A 14,339-nucleotide genomic window follows, 5' to 3' on the forward strand; every position below is an offset into this window, starting at 1 on the left:
TGGGGCATGGAAGGCAGCATCTACCACCCCCTGAGGGCAAATGCCATCTCTGTCTCCTACTAAAGTTCTTATTTTTATTTCCAAGAGATCTAGATTGTCATCCGGTTTGTGCACAGACTGAATTACTTGCCTTACCTGCTTTTGATGCAGATGATGCTGGAATGCGGACCATTTTTATTCTCACATAACACATCAGAAGAACTTTCTCAAACAGTGGACATATATGAGGAACCCCTTAAGATAAATGAATTCCAGTCTTCAGGGGGAGAATGACATAGTTTACCACCTCCAGCAGAACAGGGAGGCTTAGGGAGACCCTGAGGTTTGCACGCAGGTGGCTCTGTGGGTTAAACCACAGAGCCTAGGACTTGCCGATCAGAAGGTCGGCAGTTTGAATCCCCACGACGGGGTGAGCTCCCGTTGCTCAGTCCCTGCTCCTGCCAACCTAGCAGTTCGAAAGCACATCAAAGTGCAAGTAGATAAATAGGTACTACTCCGGCGGGAAGGTAAACAGCGTTTCCGTGCGCTGCTCTGGTTTGCCAGAAGCGGCTTAGTCATGCTGGCCACGTGACCCGGAAGCTGTACCCCTGCTCCCTCGGCCAGTAAAGCGAGATGAGCGCCGCAACCCCAGAGTCGTCCACGACTGGACCTAACGGTCAGGGGTCCCTTTACCTTTACCTTTAAGGTTTGCAGTAGTACAAAGGTGATGGTGGGGAAATCACTCTGAATGGCCCCATGGGGGCTGAGCTTGTTCGAGGTCTGTGGAATATTGAATGATTCTCTGTGGGGTGGGGGTGGGGGAAAGAGAAGGGGAAGCTGGCAGGAGGAGGCTGGGAGGGCATGCATGGACTCCTCAACAGCAACAGTTTATGCTGTGATATTTTGTTTCAGGTAAGTATGGAGGGAAATTCAATTCAGTTCTCATTTATAGGTGAAACTCCCTAATTCACACTTTCCGATACAATTTGCAAACTGAAGTGCACAGTAATGTGAGCAAGAATGCTTATGCTTTGGGAAAGTGTCCCTATCAATGCATATATTACTGAAAATAGTATTCAAAAATATGTGTTATTAAGGGGAACTGCTTTGCAAAAATGTATGTTGTGGGCAAAATTCTATTCAAAAATATGTACAGTAGCTGAAATCCGAACCAAATGCTGATGGGATTTCATGAAGCCCTTTTAAAAAAATACAACAAATAAATCAATCTCAAACTGATGTGGAGATGTGGACAACTAAATTTCAGGCTGGAAAATTAAGAAATGGAGAGAAACAAGAATGGGCAGAGTCACCCCTCCCTAGTTGCAAGTCCCACTTTATTTGGAATGATGACCACTCTTGAGTTCTCAAGAACTGAAATGTGGAGTTGCATGATGTAGAAGACATAAGAACCTAAAAAGACACGGCTGGGTCAGGCCAGCGGCCCATCTAGTCCAACGTCCTGTTCACCAGATGTCCATCCAGATGTTGCAATGGGAAACCTGCAAGCAGGATCTGATCACAAGAGCGACACTCTCCCCTCGTGTGGTTTCCAGCAACTGGTATTCAGAAACTGCTGTGGAGGCAGAGCATACTCATTGTGGCCACCGATAGCCCTCTCCTCCATGAATTTGTCCATCCAAGTTGGTGGCCATCCCTGCCTCCTGTGGCAGGGAGTTCCATAGTTCAGCTGCATGAATACATACAGTCATACCTTGAGTTGAAGTAGCTTCAGGATAAGTATTTTTGGGTTGCGCGCTGCGGTGACCCAGAAGTAATGGAGAGTGTTACTTTCGGGTTTCGCTGCTTGCGCATGCACAGACAGTCGAAATGACGGCATGCGCATGCGCAGAAGCTGTGAATCGCAACCTGTGCATGCACAGATGCGCGAGCGCGGGTTGCGTTTGCTTCTGGGTGCGAACAGGGCTCTGGAATGGATCCCGTTCGCATCCAGAGGTACTACTGTACTTCCTTTCATCTGTCCAGAATCTTCCAACAATTCCTGAAAAGGGTCTTTCTCCATGGGTGATGACAAAGGCTTCCTAACCATGAATCATGGCTCTGTGCTGTTGTTCTTCCTCAGCTACCAGTGTGACTGCCTCAACACGGGCTTTGAAGGGCAGCATTGTGAGCTGGATATCTTGGAATGTGCCTCCCAGCCTTGCCAGAATGGTGGTACCTGCCTGGAAGGGGTTGGATGCTACAGCTGTGTTTGCTGGCCAGGTGGGTGAAGTCTTTGTGTTGTTCTCCTATAGTCCAAAAGCTTTTTCCCATCACAAAGTGAAGTCAACATGTCCCTGTGACTTTCAGCCCAGCAGTAAACTCATCCCCAATCCTGTGAAAATCTGGCAGTGAACCTCCAGGCTCTGCTAACTATGCAAAAGCTTTCCCAGGCTCTGTTGCATTTATTCATTATCCTAATCTTGTCCCAGAAGTCAGAAACCATCACACAAGATACTTGCAGGGCTCTGGGTCCTTTTCTCCTTTTCTCCGTTCAGCCTGGACACTGAGGTCCAGCTCCGAGGGCCTTCTGGTGGTTCCCTCCCTGCGAGAAGCCAAGTTACAGGGAACCAGGCAGAGGGCCTTCTCAGTAGTGGCGCCTGCCTTGTGGAACGCCCTTCCACCAGATGTCAAAGAGAAAATCAACTACCAGACTTTTAGAAGACATCTGAAGGCATTATTATTATTATTATTATTATTATTATTATTGTAAAAGATCTTATTAAGACCTTTCATAGTACATTACAATACAAAACAAACTTATTTAAACAAAAACAAAAACAGAGAAAGAAGAAAAAAGAAATACAAAGTCCTCTTTCACAGGTAAATCTTAACTTGTCCCACACAGAGAGAGCTGAACCCTCCCTGCTCTCACCTGGGAGATTCCCTTGCTTCTCCCATCCTTCCACCCTGGGAGATCTTCACCTCCCTATGCGCAGGGTCAACTGTCCATCACCTTCATCTGCATGTTAACCCCTCCTTAACCCTGAGTAGAGGACAACACAAAACATTACAAAATCAAAGCTGAGTGAAACCAAAACCAAAACCAAAACAGAAAAAGGAAAAGGAAACAGAACAAAAAGATAAGGCTATTAAAGGAAATAATGAGGGGGAGGGGAATGTGATTTTTTAAAAAAAGAAATAAGTAAAAAGGACTTCCTATTATCCCTCTGCCAATTATATATACAAGAGTTTTTCAAAACAGCTGAGTGCTCAATCCAGCTGATCCTCCCTCTGCCAGGCGATGTTTTCCAGTCTCCTGACTGGGCATCTCAGGTTTGTTAATTTTTCTTTTGAGGCAAGGAGTCCAAAAGAGGTTCTCTAATTATTATTATTATGCATAAAAGTCAACAATAGTCTTCCCCCAATCCAACATCACAGCTTTACCTGCAATATTAAGAAACATTCATTCCTTGTTCTTTATTCCCTCAAGGGTTTATTTACTGCTGTTATGTATTAAGACAATGATCCATAATTATTTACTTATTGTAAAGTCATTAATTGACACCCAGATCCATATCTTCCAAATGCATTTCCTGTTGGCCATGGTTTCTCATCCATTTATATATATACAAACATGGTTTCCATTTCCTCATTTGCCATTCCTTTCCCAAAAGTGTTGCAAGAGGCTTAATAGCTTTTTCTTCTAAATTCAATCCAAATTGAATGTAGAATCCTTTCTTTCTCAACTGCCAGCTCAGGATATTTCTTAGTCTCTCCATCCCTGGATACCTTCCCCTCCTCCAGCATTTAGCTGTCTCACTCCTTCAGGCATCTGTATGGAGGTCCTCTCAATTTCATCATCTATTGCCTCTAACTTTACCATTCCATTTTCCTCTTCTGGCAATTCTCCATCAGTATTTCCCCCTGCCCCCAAGTACTCTGTAACTTATCTGGCCTCAGCTTTGTCCAGGGCATTTTTGTTAATCATTTTACACCTCTCTGCTCTAATTTCTTCCAATTGTTCATCAAATAATTTCTGTACAACAGTGATAGTCAATGGGGTATTTTTCAGCACTTTCACCACCCTGGGTACTCTCTCAGAAATCCACACAGTTCTTGTTTATCTGAGATTGCATGCCTCAAATTCCCACAGCAGGCAACCATGTAGTTTCACATTATAAACAGCACATTCGCCAGTGAGATGGAAAATTGGGAATAGAGCACAATGAGATAAAAATTTCTCAGAGTTGGAGACTCTCTTAGCTGTTTGAAAAACTTCATACAGTATGTATCTTAAGAGCACGCTTCTTACTTTATTCGTTTTTAGCCCCTTAATGATGTCTCCTCGTAAGCCAACCGCCGGGTCGTATTTCAAATGAACATTTTAACTGACAGTGAGATAGTTTTAGTAGTAATTTATAGGAGTTTCAAAAATAATTGAAGAAAATAGGTTTTGCTGGTCATTGCCGTAAGGACTGACCTCTAGGGCTATTATGCGGTATTTGGGCAAAGTTATTGTTCTTCCAAGGGACGCGGGTGGCGCTGTGGGTTAAACCACAGAGCCTAGGACTTGCTGATCAGAAGGTCGGCGGTTTGAATCCCCACGACGGGGTGAGCTCCCATTGCTCAGTCCCTGCTCTTGCCCACCTAGCAGTTCGAAAGCACGTCAAAGTGCAAGTAGATAAATAGGTACCACTCTGGTGGGAAGGTCAACGGCATTTCCGTGCGCTGCTCTGGTTCGCCAGAAGTGGCTTAGTCATGCTGGCCACATGACCCAGAAGCTGTACGCCAGCTCCCTCAGCCAATAAAGCGAGGCAATAAAGCCAATTTTACCTTTATGGTTTTTCCATTCTTTGGTCACTCATCCTGTCTGTGTTCCTCGTAGGTTTATTGGTTCCATGGTGGGTAGTTACCCTTCCAGAGCATTTGGAAATTAATCCCTGTTATCTCTGTTCATCAGAGATAATACAATAGACAGTAGCTGTTGTTAATCACCTCAATTATCTCAACAAGGGTGACTGACCTTCCATGCTGCCTTCCCAGAAGTCTGGCTCTGGGTCCTGAATAGTGATTTGGGAGCAGGAGAGCGAGATTTGGTTTTGTTTGCATTACTGCAGACCTATTTAATGCTCAGGTCTCAATACAATATTTGAAATGAAATACAGCTTTGAAATCTGCACTTCTCCAAAATTCATGGTGCAGTTCTTCAACGCCTGCCTCCAAAACAGTATGTATTGGGGGAAAGTGTGGATATAATACTAGTGAAATTAATATACACATTGTAATAGGGAATTAGGGGACATTTAAAACAATGTTTTAAATAGTTGTGGGTTTTTTTAAGTTGAAAACTGATGGAACAATGTGGTGAAGATGGCTAAAATGAGAAGCCAGGAGAAACCAAAGGAGGCAGGTCTGTCCATTCCTTGTTCTGATTGCCAGCATATCTTCTACGCAGGAGGAGTCCTTCTATAATCCAGGCAGGGACGGGTGTCGTGCCAGTTCATGCTGTGTGACTCCATGAATCTGTGTTCAGTGATGTATGAGCACAATGCTTTGTTTTATCTCCAACTAACTAAAAAAGGGATGCAGGCGATAGCCTTCTCCTCTTCCGTGAATTTTACTATTCCTCTTTTGAAGTCATCTAGGTTTGTGGCCATCACTGCCTCCTGTGAAAGAGTAGAAGAGTTTGGATTTGATATCCCGCTTTCTCACTACCCGAAGGAGTCTCAAAGCGGCTAACATTCTCCTTTCCCTTCCTCCCCCACAACAAACACTCTGTGAGGCGAGTGGGGCTGAGAGACTTCAGAGAAGTGTGACTGGCCCAAGGTCACCCAGCAGCTGCAGGTGGAGGAGCGGAGACGCGAACCCGGTTACCCAGATTAGGAGACTACCGCTCTTAACCACTACACCACACTGACTCCGTGTTCCACTGTTTTAACTACGGATTTTAAGGCACGGTTTTAAGGGACACAGGTGGTATCCCTTAAACCACAGAGCCTAGGACTTGCTGATCAGAAGGTCAGCGGTTCGAATCCCTGCTACAGGGTGAGCTCCCATTGCTCAGTCCCTGCTCTTGCCAACCTAGCAGTTCGAAAGCACGTCAAAGTGCAAGTAGATGTAGTGCACGGAAATGTAAATTCTGGCGGGAAGGTAATCGGCATTTTCGTGCGCTGCTCTGGTTCGCCAGAAGCGGCTTAGTCATGCTGGCCACATGACCCGGAAGCTGTACGCCGGCTCCCTCGGCCAATAAAGCGAGATGAGCGCCGCAACCCCAGAGTCGGTCATGACTGGACCTAATGGTCAGGGGTCCTTTTACCTTTACCTAACTTTTATCAAAGTAGACCCATTAAGACAAATGGGCCTACTCTTTGCAATGGATCTACTCTGAGTAGGACTAGTATTGGCTACACCCCACCGACCTGCTCAAATCTTTCTCAGGAATCTACAGAGAATGTAGTTCTGAGCTGGGAAGCTCTGGGTATGAGAGAGAGAGAATGAATGAATGAATTCTTCACATACACATGAAATTACAATTCCAGAATTCTTTGAGGGAAGTCATAATGGAAGAACGGGTGATGGTGATAAGCACATAACCAGGGGACTGGAATGAAAGGTTCTGTAGTTTGGGAAGTCTCCACTCACTATAAGCTGACTGTGGACACCTCCAAATTCAGTCTGTGACCACCCCCCCCCCCCAGAGGCATACCTAGGCCCCCTTGCACCCTTGACAAGGAGCTGTATTGGTGCCTCCAAAGCCAGAAGAGACCATGAACCAGAAACTCAATTTTTTGCTTTTTGTTAATAAAAAATACATTTTTATTAAATTTCTTGGTTTACAAAAAAATATGTGCATTGTCTCTTTTTTCAAGTTGTGTTTTCTACAGATCAGTTTCATTAATGTTGTGTGCAGTATTAGGTTAGGAGGAAATGAGGGAGAAAGAGGGAGAGGGGGGAATTGTGAGAGGGGTGGGGTGACAATGCTTCTATTCTTCTACTTAGTGTATGTGTGGGATTTTGTGTCAGTGTCACTTGTGTGGATTTTCGCTTGTTGTATTTCCTTGGTGGTGAGAGAGGTTGAGGGTTGGCCTAGGGCAGGGGTCTGCAACCTTTAAGACAAAAAGAGCCACTTGGACCCGTTTCCGAAGAAAAACAACCTGGGAGCCGCAAAACCGGGAAGGTGACGTCGGGACGGTGCGTGACTAACACACGCACAGCCCCCATGCGATGTCACAGCCAGTACAGCGCCCGCCACAGTGGGGAGTCTTGGGGCGCACAATGCGCCTCCTCCCCTCGCTAGTATCCGCCCCGGAGCCGCGGCAAAGGTGTAAAAGAGCCACATGCGGCTCCGGAGCCGCGGGTTGCAGACCCCTGGCCTAGGGAGTGGTTGGTTGTCTTTGGTTGGCTGCAGTGAGATTTGGTTTTGTGTGTGTGTGTGTGTGTGTGTTTGGATCAGGTTAGCCAGATTGATTTGTATGCCGTCGGTGGATACTTGTCGTTGTCTTGTTGGGCTGCGTATGTGATAAAGAGGAACCATGCCAGGGTGAAGGTGTCTTCTATTTGTCCCCGTCTCAGTTTCAGTTTATTGGTTGGTTTTTCTAATAAGGCTGTTTAAAATTTTTGCTTTTTGTCACCTTTTGCTTTATGTCAGTAATCTGCGGCCATCAGGGTTGGGTCTGTTCTGTTCTCCCTCTCCCCCTGCCCCCCCCCCCAGTCTATGTTGGCCCACCTGCCTGCCTGCCTCCTTCCCTCCTCCATTCACTGTTTTCCCTTCTGCCTCCTTCTTCCTTCCCTTTTCCTCTACTTCATCTCTCACTTGCTGTCTCCATCTTTCTTTCCTCCAGCCCCACAGGGTGTTCTGCTTACACTTCTAAGATCACTGCCAGCCAGCTGGGGAGAGGGCCCCTCAGGGCCGCTGTGGTAGCCTAAACCAGTGACTAGATTCCTCTGCTGAGTAAGGAGCCCAGAGGAGCCTATGCACTCACTTGGCTGCACAGAACAGCAGAGGAGTGGCCAGGGAGTACACAGGCAGGCAGGCAGGCAGGCTCCTAGCCCAAGCCAGAGTGAAGAGGCATTGTTTCTGCGCCCCCTGGGCCTGGACCCTTGGCTGGGGCCCACCTGCCCAACCCCTAGGTATGCCCCTGCCGCCACGATTGAGCAAAGCACCCCTGAGAATAACTTGCTAGAGAAGGAAGACGTCTTGTTGGCATCTCTTTAGGTGGATGGAATGACCCTGAGCATGGAGTGTTTGGGTTAGAGCAGGGATGGGCAACCTAAGGCCCAACCAAGCGGCCCACCGGGGTCGTTTAACCGGCTCACAAGCTGCCCCCGAAATGAGCCACCCACTCGGCGAGTCCCCACGTGCTGCACTAAACTGGCATGGCACAGGGACTCACTTCCATGGGGCTGGAAATTGCGTCTGCACAGGCGCCAGAAATCATGGGCACGGGTGCGATCCAGCCCACGGAGGGATCTCCGCTGGAGTGAACGAGCCCAAGTGAGGTGCCAACCCCTGGGTTGGGGGGTTCCTAGATCTAGCCTATTGCTTTGTGACAAATGAGGCACATGTCAGCTCACCTGGCCTCCTGCCCCCTTTGCTTTTTTGTCCCCAGGATACGTAGGGGAAAACTGTGAGGTTGATGTAGACGAATGTGCCGCTATGCCCTGCCTCAATGGGGGCCAGTGCTTTGAACGGTCCAATCAGAGCTACTACGGAGATCACATAGACTTCCCCCTGCACTTCACCTACCAGGAAGCTGCTGGATTCATTTGCAGGTGCCAGCCAGGCTTTGATGGTAAGTAATACACTGCCAGGTGGAGCGCATGTTTCATTCTGAATGCTCCAGAGGAGATGCTTGATCAAAGAGCTTTGTACATTCTGTGACCTGGGGCTCTGAGTGTGTGCATCATCTTGGCTTTACTTCTATTTTGTAGTTTTTTTAAAACTATGTAATTCACAGTACTACACCACAGCTGAAAATCAAGGGGAAGGAAAGATGCCTTAATACACCCATGCAAAGCATCCAAAAATAGACAAGGCACAAACATATTAAAGAAAAGCACATCAAAAACAAAACCAAGAGATAATTAATCAGTGCCAGATTATGATGATTTGCTGTCTACTGATGATGTGTTCTTGCTGCTGTGGTTTTTCCATTTTATTGATTCCATTTTATAGGCTCTTGCCATTCAGCGCTTACTGTTGCAATGCTTTGTTATTTTTTCTGATTCTGTGTTATTCTCTTATAATTTTATAAGTCATTTGGAAACTCTTATGTGGCAAGTGACTAATAAATTGAAATAACAACAACAACAATGAAAAGGTGGATCTAAAAAATAGTTCACCCGTTGTATATTTGTCATTAGTGAAGCTTAACTGAATTATGTGTAGATTATTGAATTGGTGAGGAAATAGTTGGGATGTCTAACATAATTTCTTTTTGACATGTTTGAAGGAGAGACTTGCTTCTTCAACATTGATGAATGTACATCCCAACCATGTCAAAACGGAGGGAGCTGTGTGGATCTGGTGAACAGCTATCAGTGTCACTGCCTGCCAGGGTACTCAGGTAAGCAGGGCCAGCCCACAAGGGGAGGCGAACGCCACAGGAGCCAACTCCTTGGGGATGTGGGGGCTTCAGACTCCACAATAAAATATTTGAGGGGGCTGTCCTCCCAGGTTGTTGGGTATTACCATTCAAAAAAGTGAGTGTGCACTGCATCATGTGATCAACTACAGTGATACCTCGGGATGCGAATGGGATCCATTCTGGAGCCCTGTTCGCATCCCGAATAGAACGTAAGATGCGACGGCGCGTCTGCGCGTGTGTGGGTCATGTTTTGCTGCTTCCATGCATGTGCGTGACATCATTTTGAGCATCTGCGCATGTACGAGCGGCGAAACCTGGAAGTAACGCGCTCCATTACGTCCAGGTTGCCGTGGAGCGCAACCCGAAAGCGCTCAACCTGAAGCACATTCAACCCAAGGTACAACTGTATGTGGGGCAGGGCTTACCTGGGCCCCTACTATATTTTATTCAAGTTGGCACCCCTGGTGACCACCTTGAGCAGCGGCAGTCCCTGCTGCCTCCACTGGCAGCGGAGAAGGAGTGGTGGTAGGCAAACTGGTTTCTGATGAGATCTTGCAAGAGCTCACCAAAATCTCATGAGACCTCATGGAGGTAAGCTTCAGCAGTGGCGGGGCAGTGGGGTCTGGTCGTGCCAGTGTCAGCGCAGGGTGGCATGTTCCCATTTCGCCTCAAGCGGGTAAGGGTAAAAATTGGCATCTTATTATGATGGCATGTACACAGCAGCATAAGATCCTAAGACATCACCTGCCTGGAATTTCCTGAGTTTCGGAGGGGTGTTTGTTATGTGCCCCTTTCATCTGGCACCTTTAAATTCCTGAGAAGGAAATCCTGCACAGTGACCCATTTAATGAGCATTCAGCCTGGGAATCAAATCAAATACCTTTATTGGCATCACAGTATAAAACATTTCAAGTCATTGGGATGATTGAAAGGACAGGGTGAAGCTATCGAGGGTAATAAGGTCACGCTGTGAGAATTTAGGCTGAATCTTAGCATTTGGGGAAGTGGGTTTGCTTCACAAGAAACATCCCTGGTCCTGACTGGGGTAACTGTGCCCCTGAAGGACCAGGTGTGCAGCCTGGGAGTCATTGTGGACTCACAGCTATCCATGGATCCCTGCTAGGCTTTGCAGTTGAAATATTGTGGTGCCTCAAATATGGTACTAGAGATTGCTGTGCTTTAGCTTAAAAGTGGGAGGCCAGTGATCAGCTACAGCCTCTCTTTCACTTTGCTAAGATTTAGCTGTAAAGAGTCTTCATCAATCTCTGTCCTGGACTAGCAACTCCTAAGCAACCTGCCCCCCTTTCATCCTCACTCTTCAGTTTCATGGAATCCTGCAGCTAGTTTTGCAGTTCCTTCTGTCCTGGGTCTTCTAACATGTTGTGAGTCTGCCATCTTGTGGGAGGAAGAGAAATCTGAAAGGAGTTGCTTGTTAGTTTCTCTGGGGCAGTAGCAACTCCTGCTATTCCAGGCTCGCTTGGAGCTCAATCATTGCTCAGTCCAGGAATGTGTAAAGGAATTCTGAGAAAATATGTGGGAAACCCACCAGCCAGCAAGGTATCGGTGAATATTGTAGACCCTGTTTTGACAGTACTAGGACTCTCTGTAACTGACTATCTGTAACTGACTAAAAGGTGGCTATCTACGAATGCAGGAACTTCAGAGAGAGATTGCAGTCCTTAGACCATTGCAATGCATGAAGAGGTTTTATGATAACACTTGTGGACTGAAGCAGCACAATAATTTTTTTTTAATCACATGCATGTGCTAATTGGCTTCCCAATGCCTGAATGTCTGTGTTATCCACTATTGGTTTGTGTGTTTGTGTATTTATTCTGGGACTGCTTTCTTCGCAGCACCTGCTCAACTTCATCAGCATCAAAATGCCAGTCTGTTTCTCTATGCTATCCTTTCCTCAGAAAGTATAATTAAGTTCAAACCCCCTGCCGCCAATGACTTGTTTCCAATATTAAGCCCACTTCTGGAAGCACCCTAGATTGTTGTTGTTGTTTAGTCATTTAGTCGTGTCCGACTCTTTGTGACCCCCTGGACCGGAGCATGCCAGGCACTCCTGTCTTCCACTGCCTCCCACAGTTTGGTCAAACTCATGCTGGTAGCTTCAAGAACACTGTCCAACCATCTCGTCCTCTTTCGTCCCCTTCTCCTTATGCCCTCCATCTTTCCCAGCATCAGGGTCTTTTCCAGGGAGTCTTCTCTTCTGATGAGGTGGCCAAAGTCTTGGAGCCTCAGCTTCAGGATCTGTCCTTCCAGTGAGCACTCAGGGCTGATTTCCTTCAGAATGGATCGGTTGGATCTTCTTGCAGTCCATGGGACTCTCCAGAGTCTCCTCCAGCACCAGAATTCAAAAGCATCCATTCTTCGGCGATCAGCCTTCTTTATGGTCCAGCTCTCACTTCCATACATCATACACACCCTACATACATACATACCCTAGATTAGCCCACACCAATAGGGCTGCCATATATCTGGATTTTCCTGGATGTTACCGGGATTTCAAAGGTGGAATTGATGTCCAGAGAACAACACAACACAATCTTGGGGATGGCTTCCTTAAAAACAAGCTCGACATTTTGGGGGTCTTCCATAAAAAAACTTTTGGGATGTCCTAGTTTTTACTTAATGAAATATGGCAACCCTACCCACCAACCTGGTGTCCTCCAGGTGTTTTGAACTCTACAAATCCCATTATTTAGCCCTAGCACCATACAGCTGTGCTCTTTGGGGCTGAAGGGGAGTTGCAGTCCAAAATATCTGAAAGACACCCGGTTGTTGAAGGCCGGATGAATGCAAAGATCCTGAGGGTCCACACCCAACAAGAGCTTCAGCAGTGACACAACAAACCCATGTCTGAGCAAGTAATTTATATCAATATATTTTTTAAAAAAATTAAAGGTCCAAACCATGACATGGCTGGTCTGCATTATTTATAGGAAAAGTTGGCTCCCTCCATTGCCCTTGGCTGGCCAGGAGTTCAGCCATGTGGGCTGCTTATAGCTCCTTTTTCTCAGTTCCTGGTTTTGATCCCAGAGTGTTCTTAGGTTTTGTCATTGCATGTGGGGTGTTTTCTTTTTTTGTGGGGGCGGGGAGGTTGATGGTGAGGATCAGAGTCCAGAGAGTGCTTTTGTTTGGCCCATGGAGCCCTTTGCCTTGTATAGGGGGTGGGGGTTGGGGGGTCAGCTTAGCCCAGGGGCCTGGCTGCAAACGAATTCTGCATCCTTGCAAGCTGAGTGTGAGAGTTTGTGGAGGAGCGAAGCTGACAGGGAAATAATAGCTATTAATCTCTCCTGCTTTGTCAATTAATCCCAGTCTGGTCCTGCTGGGTAAACAGCTTATTACTTCACATTAGGATCACGGAGCAGCCTTTGGAAGCTTCCCACAATGGTTCCTGATATGCCTTTCTTTGGCAGCTCTGCCCTGCCTTGCGGTGGGTTTTTCCTTTTCTTTCAAGCAGCCCCTGGGATGAGTGGCTGCTGCCAGCCTGATCTGGGTCCCTGAGTCTCCCCCATCTGAAGCCCTCACCCCTTTTCTGAAGCAGGGCTGAGTTAAGGGATGGAGTCAGCAGGAGCCCCTGACCTGCCTGTCTGCTGACAGCTCAGCCTGCGCTGCGAATGGACTTCTGCTGAGAGGGGAGGAGGGGAGCAGGTAGAGGAAGCCCCTTTTGCAGCCCCCTTGCCAGAACAACCAGGGGGCAGTTTAGGGGTCTGGAGGGAAGGAGCCAGGGAAGGAGGGGTACGCCCAAAGCCACGTCCCCCGAGTACAGATCCAAACTATACGTTCAGCGCACATGACATATCTCCCCACCTACAGGTGAAACTTGAAAAATTAGAATATCGTGGAAAAGTTCCTTTATTTCACTAATTCAGCTTAAAAGGTGAAACTAATATATGAGATTGACTCGTGACATGCCAAGCGAGATAGGTCAAGCCTTGATTTGTTATCATTGTGATGATCATGGCGTACAGCTGATGAAAACCCCAAACTAACAATCTCAGAAAATTAGAATATTCAATGAAATCAGCAAAACAAGGATTGCAAATGGAGCAAGATTGGACCTCTGAGAAGCAGAAGCAGATCTCGCTTTGCATGTCATGAATCGATCTCACATATGAGTTTCACCTTTTAAGTCGAATTACTGAAAGAAAGGAACTTTTCCACGATATTCTAATTTTTTGAGTTTCACCTGTATAGAACTCTGGGAATGGCAGCTCTGTGAGGGTGGAACCACAGTTGCCAGGATTCAGGTGTGTGTGTGTGTGTGTGTGTGTGTGTGTGTAAGTCATATGCTTTGACTGTATGGTGTGGATCTGCTCTGATTTCTGCACTCCTGCTAGTTTCTTGAATCCAAAATGACGGATGTCGTGGTTTTCTTTATAGCATATGGCGTGGCTCACTTGCTCGAGTTGTCTGGCACTGTTGCTCTTTGCCTGTGTTGCAGTCAGATCTGTGAGTGAGGGGGTTGGTGGTCAGTTTAGCTCTCTTTTGTTAGAGCGGGGGGGGGGGGTCCCCATGGAAAGCCCTACCCCTGGGGGCCCGCAAACTGAGGAGCTGCTATCCCTTTTCCGTCACCAATTTGTTTACAGGGAGCAGCAGAGTTTTCCTCAGGGAGGAAGAGCTTGTGGGACAATAACATGGGGAGGGGTCTTGCCAGAATAGTCTGCAGCCTCTCTGGTTTCATGTCAGCAGGAGGCTGAGGTGCCTCACCTGCGCTTGCTCTGTAGCCCCCCGCAAGGTGGCTTCCAGGTGATATACTGGGGCTTCACTGGTATTTGAGCATTTAGAGGTCTCTCTTGTGAATTGGTATTTGCTGCG

At 46.9% G+C, this 14,339-nt stretch overlaps 1 protein-coding gene across 1 annotated transcript in view; it reads left to right on the forward strand.

Annotated features, from left to right (window-relative positions):
- Nucleotides 1–14,339, forward strand: part of CRB2 (crumbs cell polarity complex component 2) — a 67,123-nt gene that overhangs the window by 25,417 nt on the left and 27,367 nt on the right. Inside the window, exons 4-6 of the mRNA XM_083485709.1 lie at nt 2,063–2,202; nt 8,532–8,714; nt 9,375–9,488. Coding sequence (XP_083341835.1) covers nt 2,063–2,202; nt 8,532–8,714; nt 9,375–9,488 — 437 coding nt within the window. The remainder of the gene's footprint in view (nt 1–2,062; nt 2,203–8,531; nt 8,715–9,374; nt 9,489–14,339) is intronic.

Source organism: Podarcis liolepis (genome assembly GCF_965112155.1).
Source record: "Podarcis liolepis genome assembly, chromosome: Z".
Classification (NCBI taxonomy): Eukaryota; Metazoa; Chordata; class Lepidosauria; order Squamata; family Lacertidae; genus Podarcis; species Podarcis liolepis.